Source organism: Gigantopelta aegis, chromosome 3 (assembly GCF_016097555.1).
Source record: "Gigantopelta aegis isolate Gae_Host chromosome 3, Gae_host_genome, whole genome shotgun sequence".
In the NCBI taxonomy this organism is placed as follows: Eukaryota; Metazoa; Mollusca; class Gastropoda; order Neomphalida; family Peltospiridae; genus Gigantopelta; species Gigantopelta aegis.
Window position 1 is genome coordinate 68,433,580 of NC_054701.1, and position 22,672 is coordinate 68,456,251.

A 22,672-nucleotide genomic window follows, 5' to 3' on the forward strand; every position below is an offset into this window, starting at 1 on the left:
GTGAATGTTGGTCCTATTAGCTGCATAGCAACAGGACACGAGTAATCACAGCGTTTTAGTCCAGTATCTCTTATGGCACCCATGGAGCACGGTTGATGTTGGTGATTTGAGCACGAAACTCGATCCTGTTTTCGTCCATACTAAAAAAGACGAAAAGCAAAACGTTTGAGACATCGACAATTTTTCTGAAATTTGGTTTTATCAACCTGGGAAAAAAAAAAAAAAAACCGGAGGAAAAGTTGTTTTTGTATTAGAAGTCCCTTCGACATTGGTATAAATTAAACTTGACGTGTTGCATTATGATAACAATACAGGTTGAACCCAGCGGTGCTAATATGACAAGAGCACAAGAAAGTAAAACGGCCAAGTCACTGTCCGATACGTTTCTGTTCTTCATTCGTGTAAGCGGATTGTTTGCTGGTAAACAGACGAGTTTTCAATCTAAAACCAACAGATACGGTATATTTCTGGAACTTTGCTATTCAATAATATCGATTCTAGTTCTCTTATGTTATGCTGTATTGTTTACTACCCATTTCTGGAGATCTGGGCAGTTGGATAATGGAACATTTTTTCGATGCATCGCGTTTCAGATATTTTCATGCGCGATTGTGTTGTTTTCCATAATGATGTCTTCACGCCTGCCCAAAATGTTACATCACTTCGTAAACAATCTGAAGTCTTACGAAGAACAATATAACTTCTGTTCTCAAAATGTAACACTTGCACGAAGGTTGACGCGAATGAAATTCGTTCTGGAACTTTCCGTGACAGCGACACCTTTGTTGTTCACCTACATTTTCTACAACTTGAGCAGCGTGGCACCAATCATTTTCCCCACTTACGGGTTCAGTGAGGTCTGGCGCATTATTACTGTTGTCTTTGTTTTCATTACGCAAATAATAACGACTTATCAGATTACTACTTGTTTAATACTGTACGTGATAGTATCGTACTGTGCTATTGTCGAGTTCAAGATGATGTCCAACCAAATGGAAATGCGCGTGAAGGAAAATGAGCCAGATCTGGAAGTGACCCTGGAGTTCTTTTATGGCAAACACGAGGCCATGTGTGAGTTCATAGAGTCTGCAAATAAATGCTTAAAACCGTATCTGCTAGTGGTATTCGCAGTATACATTCCCATGTGCTGTCTTATATTGTACGCAGGTATCGTAGATGACTATGACACAGCCTCACTGGAGAGAGTCGTCGTAACAAGTCTAATGATTTCATCATCCATGATGGGAATATTTATGGTTCTTGTCGTTGGTGGATATGTAAATTCCAAGGTATGTAACTACTGGTCCCGTGCTTACTTATGAGAGAGGGGGGGGGGGGGGGGGGGGGGGGGGGGGGGGGGGGGGGGGTGGGGGGGGGGGGGGGAGGGGGGGTGGGGTGGTTGGTGGAGAGAGACAAAGAGATCAATGTCTTGCCCATATCAATAGCATGTTATTAAAGTCCGATTTCCAGTGACGCGATTTCGCGCGCGTTTCCGCACGCGGAAATATTCTTTTTCGTATCGGTGTTTTCTCAAGCGGAGTATTATACTGGGTCATTCTACAGAAAGCATCATTTTTCAAAATACAACTCAAGATAAAAGAATGAAAAGATATAACATTTTATTGTTAACTTTTGGAAACTAGATGAACAAAGAAACATAAAATCATATCTGGTTACGCAGCACTGTAATCGGCCTGCACGTGCTGACACATCTTACTCTATGAACAATGCCATTATGTCATTGGTGTTACCGGACAAGTGGGATAGTTCAGCAATGTGATGCAATTGGTTTGTAGTGATTAAGAGAACATGGATGTGTTATTTGGGTGTCCCAAATAACATATATGGAATAACTCTAGCATTAAAAGCTATCCAAGGGTGTAATTTTGCATTTCTACACAGATATTGTATATGAGACTTAAATTATACACTGTGGCAGTTTTAATTATTTAAAAATATGGAGTCCTTCAAAATTAATTTCATCAAAGTCATAAAAGTATAAGGTATGCTTTCCTAAATAAACAATTTAAATTTCAAAAAATAAAGTTTCTAGAGAAATGACAGTTAAAATCGTCTTGCGTAACACCACTGACAAACAGGTAACACCAATGACAATGTGTAATGCCAATGCCAATCAAGATTGTGTCCTTGAAACACTGGGGGTGGGACGTAACCCAGTGGTAAAGCGTTCGCTTGATGCGCGGTCGGTCTAAGATCGATCCCCGTCGGTGCACACATTGGGCTATTTCTGGTTCCAGCTCTACAACTAGTGTAACAAAGGCCGTGGTATGTCTGTGGGATGGTGCATATAAAAGATCGCTTAATTGCTGCTAATCGAAAAGAGTAGCTCATGAAGTGGCAACAGCGGCTTTCCTCTCTCAATATCTGTATGGTCCTTAACCATATGTCTGACGCCACATAACTGTAAATAAAATGTGTTGAGTGCGTCATTAAATAAAACATTTCCTTCCTTCATTTTAATATAAGCACGAAAATAACTACATAAATGAATTAATGGATCTTTAACTTAAAATTTAAAAACCAAGAATAAAATTCAGTATCTGCCGATTTAGTATATTTTTTAAACTGGCAATGTTTTCCCAGAAACACACAATTATTCTAATAGACTTTTAATAGTTATAGCCTGAAAAAAAATCTCTTTCTCAACTATGCACAGTGGACGAACACATTGTTTAATATTTTTTAAAAAGGAAACATTCAGTTTGTCCAGCGTTCTGGTTCGGTCTGCGTTTTACCAACACCCATCGCTAAACCTTAACGTCAATACAGATAGGGATTACGTTCATACCACTAAATAGATTGTAAAATGTAAATTTTCTAACGAATTGATTCTTAACTGACAGAATTTATACACTCAAAATTATTTACAGTTGTTACGAATAGATTATATGTCTACTAGTCACTACAGTAGATCGAGGCACAAAAATGTAGCATACCTTTTCCAGATCGAATATAATAATTGGAAACAAATTCTAACAATAGGGGCCTTAAAAGTCATAAAATGATTTGGCCTTCTTGATCTGGGAAATATGAGGTCGTGTGATACGCATCGAATGTTAATTCATCTCCCTTCATTTTAATATTAGCACGAAAATAAATACATAAATGAATTAATGGATCTTTAACTTCTAATTTAAAAACCAAAAATAAAATTCAGTATCTGCCGATTTAGTAGGCCTATATTTTTTAAACTGGCTGACCTGTCGTATCTAACTTTTGTCAATATGTACCCAGAAACACACAATTATTCTAAGAGACTTTTAATAATTATAGGCTGAACAAAAATTAAGGAAATATTAATTACAGGCAGTAAATCTTAAGGCAGAGATTAATGACAGAGACTATGACACAGCCTCACTGGAGAGAGTCGTCGTAACAAGTCTAATGATTTCATCATCCATGATGGGAATATTTATGGTTCTTGTCGTTGGTGGATATGTAAATTCCAAGGTATGTAACTACTGGTCCCGTGCTTACTTATGAGAGAGAGAGGGAGGGGGGTGTGTGTGTGTGTGTGTGTGTGTGTGTGTGTGTGTGTGTGTGTGTGTGGAGAGAGACAAAGAGATCAATGTCTTGCCCATATCAATAGCATGTTATTAAAGTCCGATTTCCAGTGAAATATGATTTTTCGTATCGGTGTTTTCTCAAGCTGAGTATTATACAGAGAGGATTCGTCACGAGCATTTCTTAATATGGAAAATATCAACCAAGTCTGGGTCATTCTACAGAAAGCATCATTTTTCAAAATACAAATTCAAGATAAAAGAATGAAAAGATATAAAGTTTTATTGTTAACTTTTGGAAACTAGATGAACAAAGAAACATAAAATCATATCTGGTTACGCAGCACTGTAATCGGCCTGCACGTGCTGACACATCTTGCTCTATGAACAATGCCATTATGTCATTGGTGTTACCGGACAAGTGGGATAGTTCAGCAGTGTGATGCAATTGGTTTATAGTGATTAAGAGAACATGGATGTGTTATTTCGGTGTCCCAAATAACATATATGGAATAACTCTAGCATTAAAAACTATCCAAGGGTGTAATTTTGCATTTCTACACAGATATTGTATATGAGACTTAAATTATACACTGTGGCAGTTTTAATTATTTAAAAATATGGAGTCCTTCAAAATAAATTTCATCAAAGTCATAAAAGTATAAGGTATGCTTTCCTAAATAAACAATTTAAATTTAAAAAATAAAGTTTCTAGAGAAATGACAGTTAAAATCGTCTTGCGTAACACCACTGACAAAAAGGTAACACCAATGACAATGTGTAATGCCAATGCCAATCAAGATTGTGTCCTTGAAACACTGGGGGTGGGACGTAACCCAGTGGTAAAGCGTTCGCTTGATGCGCGGTCGGTCTAGGATCGATCCCCGTCGGTGCACCCATTGGACTATTTCTGGTTCCAGCTCTACAACTAGTGTAACAAAGGCCGTGGTATGTCTGTGGGATGGTGCATATAAAAGATCCCTTGCTGCTAATCGAAAAGAGTAGCTCATGAAGTGGCAACAGCGGCTTTCCTCTCTCAATATCTGTATGGTCCTTAACCATATGTCTGACGCCACATAACTGTAAATAAAATGTGTTGAGTGCGTCATTAAATAAAACATTTTCTTCCTTCATTTTAATATAAGCACGAAAACTACATAAAAAATGGATCTTTAACTTATAATTTAAAAACCAAAATAAAAATTCAGTATCTGCCGATTTAGTAGGCCTATATTTTTTTTAACTGGCTGACCTGTCGTATCTAACTTTTGTCAATATGTACCCAAAAACACACAATTATTCTAACAGACTTTTAATAATTATAGGCTGAAAAAGAAAAGAGGAAATATTAATTACAGGCAGTAAATCTTAAGGCAGAGATTAATTTTACTTATACATGTAGAATGCAGGGAATTGCATTTCAAGACATCAAGTTTTCAAAGCATAACCCGAACCCCTTAGAAACTTTGCTTTGTGTCCTCGTTCTCAGTCACCCCCCCCCCCCCCCCCCCCCCCCCATGTATCATTGCTTCCGGCGTGCCTGAATGACATTTGCTGACAAGTAGTGTAGTCTCAAGATTAATATAGTGTTTCAAGGATACAGTCTTGAATGTCATAGGTGTTACACATTGTCATTGGTGTTACTTTTGTGTCATTGGTGTTACTTTTGTGTCATTGGTGTTACTCAAGAATATATTAACTGTCATTTTCCCCCAAGTTTTATTTAAAAACAAATTTAAATTGTTTATTCAGGAAAGCATAGCTTCTACCTTTATGACTCCATATGTTTAAATAATTAAAACTGCCACAGTGCATAATTTAAGTCACATATAGAATATCTGTGTGGAAATGCAAAATTACACCCTTGGATAGTTTTTAATGCTAAAGTTATTCCAAATATGTGATTAGGGACACCCAAATATCACACCCATGTGCTCTTGATCACTATAAACCAACTGGATCACACTCCTGTATTATCCCACTTGTCTGGTAACACCAATGACATAATGATCCTTGTTCATGGAGTAAGATATGTTTGCACGTGCGAGCCGATTACAGTGCTGCGTGGCAATATAATTTTATGTTTCTTTGTTAATCTAGTTTAAACAAGTTAACAATACAATTTTATATCTTTTAATTGTTTTATTTTGAATTTGTATTTTGAAAAGTAATACTTTCTGCATAATGACCCAAATGTTTTGTTGGAATGTAAAGAGTATATTGTCAACATCCCTAACTGCGTTATGCTTCTAGCTCCGTTCGGTTTGTTTTCATGTGCACAGTTCGCACATGCGTGCACAGTTCGCACATGCAACATCCGATTTGTTGTCGTCTGCTTGTCGTTCATTTGTGAGGTTTTCTTCACAGTTCATGAACATTTCCATTAAAAATAAAGTTCAGACAAGTCAGTATCTAAAAACAAAACTTTACAAGTCGTTTTTGTTTATTTCTTAAAATTACCGATATCCGCTAGCCATCAGTCGCCTTTCCTTAAATAACTTTGCATTTATAAATCTCACATCATGAACATTAAAGGGAGTGTAAACTCAAATAAGAGCCTTATGTGATGGAAAGATGCATACCCGAACCACCAACACATACTGACACTTTAATAAATGAAAAACGCGTAATTTTAGAGTTAATAAAAAAAACATGATTATTCCTGCTAACTGGGGGCAGCCATTTTGTTTCGTTTTTGTGACGTCCGGTGGTATAGCTTGGGGCGAAGTGACGTCAGCTCCGTCGAACTCCTCTTAAAGGAAACATGTCACGTAAACCATATTTGGCACCAACCATGTACAAGTAATTATAAATTGAATCACCTAAAAAAAATTTTTATAACAAATTAATTACTTAAAATATCCAATAAAAATTTTGCAGATACGAGCTCTTACACGAAATTGCCGATCTTTAATGAGCAAATAATCACGAGGTCCGTGACGTCAGAGACGCGTCGCTTGATCTGAAGCCTTACACTTAAAAAGCATTAGTCGGTACCGCTCATAAAGAATCTAAGACTTGCACAGCTTACCAAAACAATGAGTGTTCGTTCGCAAAACGTTTTGCCGTATCAATATGACTGTTAGTAAATGAAGAAAGACACACATTTACTTACAACAGTGATACTGAAGAAAAAACGGATAGCGAGTCGGAGGGTGGAGAAACTGATGGTGCCAGACCAGACCGGTCGACCAATTTACAGCCCGGAGCCCGAAAGTAACCCGGAGACAAAACCAAAACTCGGATGCTAATGCCGAGGTGTATACTGTTCATATTTATATAAAAGATACCCTCGATATGATAATTTAAATATGTAAAAAAATATAAAGTAGGACAAAGCATTTTTTTGTTGTTGAAAATATCGCATTTTTTATTTTCTGGCTGTACATAATGTAAATCTGTGTTGACAGTGTAAACAAAACGCTCTAATTTTCGACAAGGCGCTTCACTTTCATTAACCTGGCTTGTAAAAAAATAAATGATAAATGGACTTGAGAGTATAATCAACTTTTAAACTAAATAATTATCTATTTGCATCAATAGAACGAAATGGGGTTATCTATTTTTCTCAATATAAAAAAGTAGCATATTATTAGGCCTATTGGTAGGGTGCGTTAGAGTAAAAATTAATTAACACCACTCACGATACCCAAGTGATAATTTTTCTTTTTCTTTGGTACTACGTAATTGGTCAGTTTTTTGTAATTTTAGATGGGAAAGTCTACTTAATCAAGGGTTTTACAGCATTATTTACAGTAATTCTCAGTCAGGGCGGCTGATAATGTATCATTAACATTGTACTATAGTCGCGACAAGTTTACGCCACAATACCCTGTGATCTTTTCAAAAACTGGCACGTATTTTGTACGCATGTCTACACCGTGTATTCACTTACCTGGTCGATTGGCAATATACACCTGCCAATCAGGAATCACTGTGCAGGCCACGGAAAGAAAGGACCAATTAACTAAAAACAACAACCGATTCTCAAATTGTTTATTCAGTGAAAGCATAATAGTTATTTCGACACCGACAGTATGGTTTATTTTGTATTGAAACTTCGTGTTTGCATTTTTAAGCTTCGGGCGATAGAATATTTTTGTGGAAATCCGCCCGAAAATTAAAAACCTTGGATTATTTAAAATTTATTCCAATTGTTTGTCTACACGTTTTTTTAAAAACATATTTAAATACATCGTACTGAGATGTATAAACCATGCCAAATCCCATGTTTGTATATGCCATATTTAATTACTTGTTGACGTTTCCTTCTTCGGACGGTAATACAGATTTTGTTATGTAGCCGCCTACAGCCCGTAACATGAAAAATCTGTTTTTTTTTTAATTTTTTTAAAAGTTAACAATACAATATCTTTTACATTTTTATTTTAATTTGTATTTTGAAATACTTCATGCTGAGACCCAAATGTTTGTTGGAATGTAAAGACATATGTCAACATCCTCGCGTTATTCTTCTAGCTCGAGTACGGTTTTTGTCTCCGGGTAACAGTTCGCACATGCGGGCTGTAAATGGGCGCACATGCAAAGTCCTATGCGGTGTTGGTGTCTGCTTGTCGTTTCATTTGCGAGGTAAAATTTCACAGTCATGAACATTTCGGATTAAAAATCCTTTGTTCAAAAGTCATAAAAAAAACAAAACTTTACAATCGTTTTGTTTATTTTTAAAATTAAAGATATCCGCGCCATACGTCGCCTTTCCTTAAATAAAAGCATCGTAAATCCCACTCCATGAACATAAAGGGAGTTAACAACAATGGAAGAGTACAGCGGCTCTGACGTCACTTCCCTTTTATGTGATTTTTCCGAACGCTCACGAAGAAATATGCATAAATCGTACTTTGATACTGATTAGCGTAATTTCTTCAGTTAAGTTAAAAAACACGATTTTATTGTTATGGGGGCAGCCATTTTGTTTCGTTTTTTTGACGTCATTTGGTTTTAGCTTGGGCGAAGTGACGTCGCTCCGTCATGTTTCCTTTAAGCACAGTGTAAACAAACGCTCTAATTTACGACAAGGCGCTTCGCTTTCATCAACCTGACTTGTAAAACAACATAAATGACTTGAGTATAATAAACTATTTAACTAAATATATTTCAATTTGCATCAATAGAACGAAATGGAGTTATAGTATTTTTCTCTTTAAAATAATCCAAAGAAAAAATGCTTATTATTAGGCCTATTGGTAGGGTACGTTCGAGCAAAAACGACCACTCACGATACCCAAGTGATCATTTTCTTTTCTTTGGGACTACATAATTGGTCAGTTTTGTGATTTTAGATGGGAAAGTCTACTTAATCAAGTGTTTTACAGAATTATTTACAGTACTAAAGTGATAATGACCATTACGATTTGAGGGGCGTCCGCGCGGCTATCAGACAATACCTTGTGATCTTAATAAAAGAGGCACGTCTTTTTAGTGTGTCTAGACACAGTGTCTGGGGACCGTCTAAATATACACCTGCTAATCAAGAACCACAGGTACAGGCCACGGAAAGAAAAGACCAATTAACCAAGAACACACTCCGATTATTATTTCAGTACGTGGGTTAATTTATGTACAAAACATAATAGTTATTTCAACACTTTGACAATGGTGGCTTCTTTTGTATTGAAAAATAATATATGTACTTGTTGCCAGCTTACTGGGATGGATATTATTACAGAACATTGCGATGCATCCACAAAAATCAGGTATGTTTTGTTTCTTCAGTTCGAAGACTAATTCCTGACGTGACACGTTAGGTATTACGTAACCACCAGCTCGCCAGAGGGCGTATTCACTGGGATGGTACAAAATGGCTGCGCCCGTTATATATAATAGCCGTCACATTTAAGCGTTTTATTAATTAACTATACGATTATACTTGTTGATATTAAACAATAATGTGCGTTATATATCGTTGAATATGCATACCAGGCCAAATGCCTTAATTGTCCCTTCCTTTAACAGGAACAAGTGCTGCATATACCCCAGTGGTAGAGTGTTCGCCTGGGATATTATAAAATAATGTTTTGCTGCTTTTTGTTAGGAGTATACTGTCTACAGCGACCCCCCTTCTCTCTCTCTCTCTCTCTCTCTCTCTCTCTCTCTCTCTCTCTCTCTCTCTCTCTCTCTCTCTCTCTCTCTCATGTTAAAATAACTGGTAGACAACAAATAGCTATAGTTTAATAAGTGTTGAGGTGTCGTTACACAAATATTCATTTCTTTTTGGTAATGATATGCATTATAAAATACTCACCCGGTGAAGACTCGTACCATTAAAGGATCCAAGAGTGAAAGACGGATAAATTTAAAACCAACATTAAATGACCTTGACCTTGTCCTGCGTACATTTTGCACTATAACGCTATTGAACACCTATACCGAATAGTAAGTTCATCTATTGAAAGATTTAAGTTTTTAAGATGATTACAGAAACAGTACATTCATTTTTAAATGACCTTGGTCTTCACATGGGGTTACATTCAGTGTGTGTGTGTGTGTGTGTGTGTGTTGCTATAACTTGGTGAACATTCATATCAAATACGAAAGCCAACCATTAAATATTTCAGAGTTATATGCAATCATTAAAAAAATCTAAATGGCTTTGGCTTTTCCCTCGTGTCACATGTATTTATGAGGCTGGAAGTAATAAGTTGAAAGATACATGAGGGATGCGAAATATGAAAGTCATCGATTAAAAAACAAAGAGTTAAGGCAATTAGAGAAACTTTAACCAAATTTTAACCACACTTCAACGGAACAGCTTAACCATGCTTAAACTAAACACAACTCCGAAGAGTAGAGGTACAACTCTGAAAATATATAACAAAACGGACCCAACATGGGCCAAAGCAGAAGTGAAATCTGAACGTAAACTAAATTTTAACCTGTGTTGATATGTTCAGAGATGACGGCCAGATGGAAGTCGTCATTCTACTGACTTGCATTTCGCGTTGCACGCGAGCAGAAAAGTTAGTTCAGGTAATTGCAATGACTTACCATGTATGTCAGTGGACCCTGTCTTGTAGTTTATTAAAATATGTCACCACAACAATGCGTCCAGTCATGCAGCAGCGCCATGATTATGATGCTGACAGAACAGCAAATCCAGACCACGTCCATTAGGCAACTCTGTTTGCAAAGCGCTTCAACAGTCCATTACAGATGATGGATACATTGATGGTTAGGTCATTTATATTTTACAATATTTAAATGGTAGCGAGTAATGAATGTGTGTTTTATAATGAAATAAAAATAATGAAATCACATGAAAAAAACTGGTATCATCAGGACATGAGTATAATCATTGCTGTTTAGTTCAATATCTACTGTGGCATACATTGAACAAGGTTGATGTTAGTGACATAAACACGAAACACGACACTGTTAACTTTTATATTTAAAAAGAGGAACAGAAAAACGTTTGAGACATCGAAGATCTTTCTGAAATTTAATTATAACAGCTTGAAACAGAAATGAAACAACAAAGAAATCCGAAAGAACAGAAAAGGTTGAACCTCAGGGTACTAACATGTCCAGAGAAAACGAAAGTAAAACGACCGAGTCACTGTGTTCCAACTACACTTTAACCATGCATAAACTAAATCAGTTTCAGAAAATATATTTAAAAATTGACCCAACGTGTATAAGAATATTATTTTTAATTACAAGGGCCAACGCAGGAGTGGAAATGTAGTCATACTGTATGGAATGTAACCTGACTTTAACCAAATGCCCCTGCGCGTGCTGTAACCTCACCGTGGTGCAGGGGTGTAACATTCTCTTTGAGAATGGCCAATACAGCACAAATTGAAGTTTAGAGTAAAATTCGGTGTCCGTAAAATTCTTTGATATTTGTATTTGTATTTTTGCACAGTTCTTTACACTGTTTTTGTTTGAACCTTGAATTTTTATATTGATGTTGATGTTGATCATCACTTTATTTATTTGCATTACCATAGTTTGACACCCAATAGCCGATGTATTTTTCGTGCTGGGGTGTCGTTAAACATTCATTCATTCATTCATTCATTCATTAACCAAATGATGAACTGGTCAGGCCAGCCAGAAAAAATGTCATTCAAATCGCTCGCATTATGTGTTGTTTGCGAGCCAAAAAGTAAATCTTAATCTAGTACTAAAATATGTCATCATAACAATGTGATCATTCATGACGTCGATAGAACAATAAATGCAGACAAAATCCATTAGGCAACTCTGTTTGCAAAGCCCTTCAACAGTCCGTTACAATTGATGGATTCATTGTTAGCAGATCATTCTTTACAATATTTAAATGATAGTGAGTAATGAATTGGTTTTTGTAATGAAATTAAAATAATGAAATCACATTAACCAAACTGGTATTATCAGAACATGAATAATCACTGCTTTTCAGTTCAGTATCTCCTGTAGCCTCCATTGTACACGGTTGATATTGTAGACTTGAACATGAAACATGACTCTGTTAACTTTCAAACTGAAAAAGAAGAAATGCTGTGTTATGCTGTATTGTTCACTACCCATTTTTGGAGATCTGATCAACTGGATAATGCAACATTTGTTCGATGCGTTGCATTTCAGATGTTTTGGTGCGCGATGGTGTTGTTTAACCTGCCTGACTTGCTACCACGTTTTGTAAACAACTTGAAGAGATACGAAAAACAATATGACTTCTGTTCTCAAACTATAAAACTTGCACAAAGGGTAAAGTGAATGAAATTCTCCCTGGCACTTCCTCGACTGCGACAACTGTGTTATTGAACTACATTTTTCACAAAGTCAGCACTTTGTCGCAAATATTTCCCCCCACTTACGGCTTCAGTGAGGTCTGGCGTATTTTTACAGTTGTCTGTACTTGCATTACGCAACTGATAACAAATTATCAAATGCCTACATGCTTAATAGTGTATGTGACAGTATCGTACTGTGCTATTGTTGAGTTCAAGATGATGTCCAACCAAATGGTGCATATAAAAGATCCGTTCCTGCTAATCGATAAAATGAAGTGGCAGCAACGTGTTTCCGTTCTTAATATCTGTGTGGTCCTTAACCATATGTCCAATGCCATATAACCATAAATAAAATGCATTGAGTGCGTTGTTAAATAAATTAGTTCCTTCCTTCCTTGCCAAAACATAAACAGTCTCAAAAACAATGTGGTTGACCCTCCATGAATTTTTACCCCCACCACCACCACCAATATAAAATCCTGGCTACACCAATGGGAGCGAACGTGAAGTGAATTCAGTTTTAAATGATATGCAAGATAAATGGTATCTAAGAGCCATGAGTGTATAATTTTTTTTTTTTACATATCTTTAAAATACAGGTTTAAGATAAATGTGTAGCCTTAACCTAGGTGATTGGTTTGGATTGATATTTAAGAAGCAAATGTCTTTCAATTGATATCCAAAATGTATCATATCGTCGTGTGATAACATATATCTTAAACTGTTGCCTAAAACGTTTTAAACAGAGGTACGCTTGGTGATTACTGTAAAGAATTCACATTTGTTTAGTGCATTTGACACTGTTTTTTTGCCATTCTTAGTGATTATAGTTAGGTCTATAAACCTTCAGACTACTGAACTTTCGGACTAGTTAACCTTTGGACCATTGAACCTTCGGACTATAGAGCTGTAACCAAAAAGTAAGACCACTCCAAGTTCAGCCAGGTAATGTTCGTAAACTATTTGATTGGTTCCCGACGTGGCCATTTGGTTTACCGTGAAGCGCATAAACTAGTCTAGAGGACGTATTTTTTTTGCTTTGTCTGGATTAGCTAGGACGTAACTGGTAGCAGTATACAGTTAACTCCCTTGTGTACCCGGGAGAGCAAAGAGTTCGCTTGTTGGTTTTGCACAGATCCATTTTTGAAGGCTAATTATTTGGGATAGGAAGCAAATTCTTTAGGTTAGTGATAGCCAAGGAGTTATTTTTTAAAATGACAATTGGTTGTTAAATAGCAGTGCAAAACGGTTTAGCTGTAATGAGGCTTGAGAGTTTTTGTAAGGTTTGATGAGCAAAGTTTCCATAATGTGTGATATCCGGCAACTCCCGCTTGGGGGGTGGTTTGTATGGGTGTGAACATTGTCAAAAAGTAACCCAAAATCATGCAGTTTCGACACATTATGATGAAAGTAACAGAAATATTTAAATAAAAATATTTTAAATAAGTCCTCTTTATAATTATGACCCTTTTTGTAATTTCCATAAGACTAAAAATACCTGTATCTTTCTTTATTTTTAAACCATAGGTGGGCATTTAGGATGCAATGGGCTGGTATACCAGGGCCGTACCCTCGGAGGAGGTGGGGGGAGGTGGGAGCAGTGGGGGCAGTTGCCCCAAAGAGAATCACACTTTTTTTACTCCAGAAAATAGCATACACATTTAATTTGTAGTGTTTCATTTGTTTATAAAAAGTAGTGCCCCGCCCTCCTTTGATTTTGATCAAGGTGCGGCCCTGTATGCATAAATCTCAGCTGCAGATTCACAAATAACTGTGGTCTGCTCCCAACTGCACTGCCTCAGCATGCATGTCAGTGGACCATCATTTGTGTATAATTTATTAAAATAAGTAATCATAAAAATGTGGTCTATCACGAACAAGAACCATGATTGGTATGTCAACAGAACAATAAAATACAGAGAACATCCATTAACAAGTTTTGTTTGCAAAGCTCTTTAACAAACAGCATCACAATTGATGGATATGTCGAATATCGGATCATGTAGCGAGTAATGAATGTATGTTTTGTTACGAAACTATAATAATGAAACTGCGTTTATGAAACTGGTATGTGAATGTTGGTCCTATTAGCAGCATAGCAACTGGACGTGAGTAATCACTGCGTTTTAGTCCAGTATCTCTTATGGCACCCATGGAGCACGGTTGATGTTGGTGATTTGAGCACGAAACACGATTCTGTTAACTTCCATACTGAAAAAGAAGAAAAGCAAAACGTTTGAGACATCGACAATTTTTCAGAAATTTAGTTTTATTGACCTGAAAAAACAACAACAACAAACAAACAAACAAAAAAAACCCAAACAAACAAAAACCTGGAGGAAAAGTTGTTTTTGTATTGGAAGTCCCAATACATTGGTATAAATTAAACTTGACGTGTTGCACTATGATAACAATACAGGTTGAACCCAGCGGTGCTAATATGACACGAGCACAAGAAAGTAAAACGGCCAAGTCACTGTCCGATACGTTTCTGTTCTTTATTCGTGTAAGTGGATTGTTTGTTGGTAAACAGACGAGTTTTCAATCTAAAACCAACAGATATGGTATATTTCTGGAACTTTGCTATTCAGTAATATCGATTCTAGTTCTCTTATGTTATGCTGTATTGTTTACTACCAATTTCTGGAGATCTGGACAATTGGATAATGGAACATTTTTTCGATGCATCGGATTTCAGATGTTTTCGAGCGCACTTGTGTTGCTTTCCATAATGATGTCTTCATGCCTGCCCGAAATGTTACATCGTTTCATAAACAATCTGAAGTCTTACGAAGAACAATATAACTTCTGTTCTCAAAATGTAACACTTGCTCGAAGGATGATGCGAATGAAATTCGTTCTGGAACTTTCCATGACAGCGACAGCTGTGTTGTTCACCTACATTTTTTACAACTTGAGCAGCGTATCACCAATTATTTTCCCCACTTACGGGTTCAGTGAGGTCTGGCGCATTATTACTGTTGTCTTTGTTTTCATTGCGCAACTGATTGCGCATTATCAGATAGCTGCCTGCTTAATACTGTACGTAATAGTATCGTACTGTGCTACTGTCGAGTTCAAGATGATGTCCAGCCAAATGGAAAAGCGCGTGGAGAAAGAAGGTGAAGATCTGGAAGCGACCTTGGAGTTCTTTTATCGCAAACACGAGGTCATGTGTGAGTTCATAGAGTCTGCAAATAAATGCTTAAAACCGTATTTGCTGTTGGTATTCGCAGTATACATTCCCATGAGCTGTTTTATATTGTACGCAGCCATCGTAGATGACACAGCCGCCTATGACACAGCCTCACTGGAGAGAGTCGTCGTAACAAGTCTAATGATTTCATCATCCATGATTGGAATATTTATGGTTCTTGTCGTTGGTGGATATGTAAATTCCAAGGTATGTAACTACTGATCCCGTGCTTATTAGAGAGAGAGAGAGAGAGAGAGAGAGAGAGAGAGAGAGAGAGAGAGAGAGAGAGAGAGAGAGAGAGAGAGAGAGAGAGAGAGAGGGGGGGGGGGGGGGGGAGGGAGAGATCAATGTAATGCCCATATCAATAGCATGCTATTAAAGTCCGATTACCATTAACAAGATTTTTCGCGTTTTATAATGTGTGATTTTGCACGCGTTTTACAATGCGCGTTTCCGCACGCGGAAATATGCTTTTTCATATCTGTGTTTTCTTAAGTGGAGTACTATACATAAAGGATTCGTCACGAGCATTTTTTAATATGGAGAATATTAACCAAGTCTGGGTCATTCTACAGAAAGCATCACTTTTCAAAATACAAATTCAAGATAAAACTATGAAAAGACGTAAAGGTTTATTGTTAACCTTTGGAAACTAGATGAACAAAGAAACATAAAATCATATCTAGCCATGCAGAACTGTAACCGGCCTGCACGTGCTGACACATCTTACTCTATGAACAAGGTCATTATGTCATTGGTGTTACCAGACAAGCGGGATAGTTAAGCAGTGTGATACAATTAGTTTGTAGTTATTAATAGAACATGGATGTGTTATTTGGGTGTCCCAAATAACATATATGGAATAACTCTAGCATTAAAAACTATCCAAGGGTGTAATTTAGTATTTGCACACAGATATTGTATATGGGACTTAAATTATACATTGTGGCAGTTTAATTATTTAAAAATATGGAGTTCTTCAAAATAAATTTCATCAAAGTCATAAAGGTAGAAGCAATACTTTCCTTAATAAACAATTTAAATTTCAAAAAATAAAGTTTCTAGAGAAATGACAGTTAAAATAGTCTTGAGTAACACCAATGACAAAAAAGTAACACCAATTCCAATCACGATTGTATCCTTGAACCACTGAGAGCGGGATGTAGCCCAGTGGTAAAGTGTTCACTTGATGCGCAGTTGGTCTAGGATCGATCCCCATCGGTGGACACATTGGGCTATTTCTCTTTCCATCCAGTGCTCCACAACTTGTGTAACAAAGGCGTGGTATGTACTATCCTGTCTGTGGGATGGTGCATATAAAAAAATCCCTTAATTGCTGCTAATCGAAAAGAGTAGCTCATGAAGTGGCGACAGCAGGTTTCCTCTCTCAATATCTGTGTGGTCCTTAACCATATGTCTGACACCATATAACCGTAAATAAAATGCGTTGAGTGCATCGTGAAATAAAACATTTCCTTCCTTGAAACATTATTATTCTTGAGACTACCGCTACTTGTTGGCAAAATTATCAACGGCGGCATAGTGTAAACAAAAATAGTGGTACGGCTCGAGATTGCCAGAGTCTCCTTTTAAATTCACCTGTGAAGGACTTTTTCACAGATAAAACAAATATAACCCACTTTCCTTTATCATAAAGTTAACCGTTAACACTTAAAAGGAAAGGTTAGTAGTTTCTAATTGCATTCAGGCGCATACATTTGAACATTTGAAAAACAAAACCCTTTCTGCCCATGCGCGGTTAGTCATTTTTAATTTTCAAAGCAACTACATGATAAAATATCTGTTTCTCAACTATGCACAGTGGACGAACACATTGTTTAATATTTTTTAAAAAGGAAACATTCAGTTTGTCCAGCGTTCTGGTTCGGTCTGCGTTTTACCAACACCCATCGCTAAAACTTAATGTCAATACAGATAGGGATTACGTTCATACCACTAAATAGATTGTAAAATGTAAATTTTCTAACGAATTGATTCTTAATTGACAGAATTTATACACTCAAAATTATTTACAGTTGTTACGAATAGATTATATGTCTACTAGTCACTACAGTAGATCGAGGCACAAAAATGTAGCATACCTTTTCCAGATCGAATATAATAATTGAAAACAAATTCTAACAATAGGGGCCTTAAAAGTCATAAAATGATTTGGCCTTCTTGATCTGGGAAATATGAGGTCATGTGATACGCATCGAATGTTAATTCATCTCCCTTCATTTTAATATTAGCACGAAAATAACTACATAAATGAATTACTGGATCTTTAACTTAAAATTTAAAAACCAAAAATAAAATTCAGTATCTGCCGATTTAGTAGGCCTATATTTTTTAAACTGGCTGACCTGTCGTATCTAACTTTTGTCAATATATACCCAGAAACACACAATTATTCTAAGAAACTTTTAATAATTATAGGCTGAACAAACATTAAGGAAATATTAATTACAGGCAGTAAATCTTAAGGCAGAGATTAATTTTACTTATACATGTAGAATGCAGGGAATTGCATTTCGAGACATCAAGTTTTCAAACCATACCCCCGAACCCTCTTAGAAACTTTGCTTTGTGTCCTCGTTCTGAGTTACCCCTCATGTAGCATTGATTCCGGCGTGCCTGAATTACATTTGCTAACAAGTAGTGGTAGTCTCAAGAATAATATAGTGTTTCAAGGATACAGTCTTGAATGTCATTTGTGATTGTCATGATTTTATGTTTCTTTCTTAATCTAGTTTCAAAACGTTAACAATAACATTTTATATCTTTTAATTGTTTTGTCTTAAATTTGTATTTTGAAAAGTGATGCTTTCTGTTGAATGACCCAAATGTTTTGTTGGAATATTTTCTTGTGCACAGTTCGCTCAGTCAGCATCCGATTTATTGTCGTCTGCTTCTCGTTCATTTGTGAGGTTTTCTTCACAGTTCATGAACATTTCCATTAACAATAAAGTTCAGACAAGTAAGTATCTAAAAACAAAACTTTACAAGTCGTTTTTCTTTATTCTTTAAAATTACCGATAATCGCTAGTCGCCTTTCCTTGATAACGTTGCATTTATAAATCTCACACCATGAACATTAATAGAAACAAGTGGGTGAAGACTCGTACCATTAAAGGATCCAAGAATGAAAGACGGAGAAATTTAAAACAAACATTAAATGACATTGGACGCTATTGAAACACCTATACCGAATAGTCAAGTCATCTATTAAAAGATTTAAGTTTTTAAGACGATTACAGAAACAGTACATACATTTGTAAATGACATATTCAGGGGGTTGTGTGTTGTGTGTGTGTGTGTGTGTGTGTGTGTGTGTGTGTGTGTGTGTGTGTGTGTATGTGTGGGCCAAAGCAGAAGTGGAATTTGAACTTTAACTAAACTTTAACCTGTGTTGATATGTTCAGGGATGACGACCAGATGGAAATCTTCATTCTACTGACTTGCATTACGCGTTGCACGCGAGCTGAAAAGTTAGTTCAGGTAATTGCAATGACTTACCATGTATGTCAGTGCACCCTGTCTTGTAGTTTATTAAAATATGTCACCACAACAATGCGTCCAGTCATGCAGCAGCGCCATGATTATGATGCTGACAGAACAGCAAATCCAGACAACGTCCATTAGGCAACTCAAAACAGTCCATTACAGATGATGGATACATTGATGGTCAGGTCATTTATATTTTACAATATTTAAATGGCAGCGAGTAATGAATATGCGTTTTGTAATGAAATCAAAACAATGAAATCACATGAAAAAAACTGATATCATCAGGACATGAGTATAATCATTGCTTTTTAGTTCAATATCTACTGTGGCATACATTGTACAAGGTTCATATCAGTGACATAAACACGAAACACGACACTGTTAACTTTTATATTTAAAAAGAGGAACAGAAAAACGTTTGAGACATCGAAGATCTTTCTGAAATTTAATTATAACAGCTTGAAACAGAAATGAAACAACAAAGAAATCCGAAAGAACAGAAAAGGTTGAACCTCAAGGTACTAACATGTCCAGAGAAAACGAAAGTAAAACGACCGAGTCACTGTGTTCCAACCACACTTTAACCATGCATAAACTAAATCCGTTTCAGAAAATATATTTAAAAATTGACCCAACGTGTATAAGAATATTATTTTTAATTACAAGGGCCAACGCAGGAGTGGAAATTTAGTCATACTGTATGGAATGTAACCCGACTTTAACCGAATGATGAAGTGGTCAGGCCAGCCAGAAAAAATGTCTTCAAATCGCTCGCATTATGCGTTGCTTGCGAGCCAAAAAGTAAATCTTAATCTAGTACTAAAATACGTCATCATAACAATGTGATCATTCATGACGTCGATAGAACAATAAATACAGACAACATCCATTAGGCAACTCTGTTTGCAAAGCCCTTCAACAGTCCGTTACAATTGATGGATTCATTGTTAGCAGATCATTCTTTACAATATTTAAATGATAGTGAGTAATGAATTGGTTTTTGTAATGAAATTAAAATAATGAAATCACATTAACCAAACTGGTATTATCAGAACATGAATAATCACTGCTTTTCAGTTCAGTATCTCCTGTAGCATTCATTGTACATGGTTGATATTGTAGACTTGAACATGAAACATGACTCTGTTAACTTTCAAACTGAAAAAGAAGAAATGCTGTGTTATGCTGTATTGTTCACTACCCATTTTTGGAGATCTGATCAACTGGATAATGCAACATTTGTTCGATGCGTTGCATTTCAGATGTTTTGGTGCGCGATGGTGTTGTTTTCCATAATGACGTCTTCACACCTGCCTGACTTGCTACCACGTTTTATAAACAACTTGAAGACATACGAAAAACAATATGACTTCTGTTCTCAAACTGTAAAACTTGCACAAAGGGTAAAGGGAATGAAATTCTCCCTGGCACTTTCCTCGACTGCGACAACTGTATTATTGAACTACATTTTTCACAAAGTCAACGCTTTGGCGCAAATAGTTTACCCCACTTACGGTTTCAGTGAGGTTTGGCGTATTTTTACGGTTGTGTTTACTTGTATTACGCAACTGATATCAAATTATCAAATGACTACATGCTTAATAGTGTATATGACAGTATCGTACTGTGCTATTGTTGAGTTCAAGATGATGTCCAACCAAATGGAAAATCGCATGAAGGAAGACGATCCAGATTCAGATCTGGAAGTGAATTTGGAATTCTTTTATCAGAAACACGAGGTCATGTGTCAGATTATAGAGTCTGCAAATGAATGCTTAAAGCCGTATCTGCTGATGGTATTGGCCATCTTTATTCCCACGAGAGAGTCATCTTTACAATGATAATGATTTTATCCTTATTGACTGAAATATTTATTGTTCTTCTCGTTGGTGGATATGTAAGTTCCAAGGTAAGTAATAATAAAAAGAAGTCATATCCATATAAATGGCATGTGATGTGGTGTTGCACACTGTTACTAGTTTAAGAGTGCGGGATATCGCCCAGTGGTTACGAGCTCACTCGATGCTCGGCCTTTCTGGGATAGATCCCCGTCAGTGGGCCTCTTGGGCTATTTCTCATTCCAGCCAGTGCACCACGACTGGTATACCAAAGGCCGTGTTATGTACTATCCTGTCTGTTGGATGGTGCATATAAAAGATCTGTTCCTGCTAATCGATAAAATGAAGTGGCAGCAACGTGTTTCCGTTCTTAATATCTGTGTGGTCTTTAACATATGTCCGACGCCATATAACCATAAATAAAATGCACTGAGTGTGTTGTTAAATACATTAGTTCCTTCCTTCCTTGCCAAAACATAAAGAGTCTCACAAACAATGTGGTTGACCCTCCATGAATTTTTGCCCCCATCACCACCACCAATATAAAATCCTGGCTACACCAATGGGAGCGAACGTGAAGTGAATTCAATTTTAAATGATATGCAAGATAAATGGTATCTAAGAGTCATGAGGTATAATTATTTTAATTAAAGATTTAAGTTTTTAAGACGATTACAGAAACAGTACATTCATTTGTAAATGACATTGGTCTTCACATGGGTTTACATTCAGGGTGTCTGTGTGTGTGTGTGTGTGTATGTGTGTGTGTGTATGTGTGGCCAAAGCAGAAGTGGAATTTGAACTTTAACTAAACTTTACCCTGTGTTGATATGTTCAGGGATAACGGCCAGATGGAAATCTTCATTCTACTGACTTGCATTACGCGTTGCACGCGAGCAGAAAAGTTAGTTCAGGTAATTGCAATGACTCACCATGTATGTCAGTGCACCCTGTCTTGTAGTTTATTAAAATATGTCACCACAACAATGCGTCCAGTCATGCAGCAGCGCCATAATTATGATGCTGACAGAACAGCAAATCCAGACCACGTCCATTAGGCAACTCCGTTTGCAAAGCGTTTCAACAGTCCATTACAGATGATGGATACATTGATGGTTAGGTCATTTATATTTTACAATATTTAAATGGTAGCGAGTAATGAATGTGTGTTTTGTAATGAAATCAAAATAATGAAATCACATGAACAAAACTGGTAACATGAGGACATGAGTATAATCATTGCTGTTTAGTTGAATATCTACTGTGGCATACATTGAACAAGGTTGATGTTAGTGACATAAACACGAAACACGACACTGTTAACTTTTATATTTAAAAAGAGGAACAGAAAAACGTTTGAGACATCGAAGATCGTTCTGAAATTAATTATAACAGCTGGAAACAGAAAAGAAACAAACAAAGAAATCCGAAAGAACAGAAAAGGTTGAACCTCAGGGTACTAAAATGGCCAGAGAAAACGAAAGTAAAACGACCGAGTCACTGTGTTTCAATTACACTTTAACCATGCATAAACTAAATCAGTTTCAGAAAATATATTTAAAAATTGACCCAACGTGTATAAGAATATTATTTTTAATTACAAGGACCAAAGCAGGAGTGGAAATGTAGTCATACTGTATGAAATGTAACCTGACTTTAACCGATGTGATCATTAGTGACGTCAATAGAACAATAAAGCAGACAAATCCATTAGGCAACTCTGTTTGCAAAGCGCTTCGCAGTTATGCAATTGCTGGATTCGTTAGCCAAAAAGTCTTTAAATATTTAATGATAGTACTAAAATTGGTTCATGTATAACAAAATGTGAAATCATTAATGACGTCGATCAGAACATGATAATCATGCTTT

At 36.5% G+C, this 22,672-nt stretch overlaps 1 protein-coding gene across 1 annotated transcript in view; it reads left to right on the forward strand.

Annotated features, from left to right (window-relative positions):
- The first annotated feature begins 299 nt into the window (after window positions 1-299).
- LOC121368799 overlaps window positions 300-22,672 on the forward strand; it is a 48,030-nt gene continuing 25,657 nt past the window's right edge. The window contains exons 1-5 of the mRNA XM_041493547.1: window positions 300-420; window positions 949-1,071; window positions 1,168-1,289; window positions 14,679-14,765; window positions 15,282-15,662. Coding sequence (XP_041349481.1) covers window positions 300-420; window positions 949-1,071; window positions 1,168-1,289; window positions 14,679-14,765; window positions 15,282-15,662 — 834 coding nt within the window. The remainder of the gene's footprint in view (window positions 421-948; window positions 1,072-1,167; window positions 1,290-14,678; window positions 14,766-15,281; window positions 15,663-22,672) is intronic.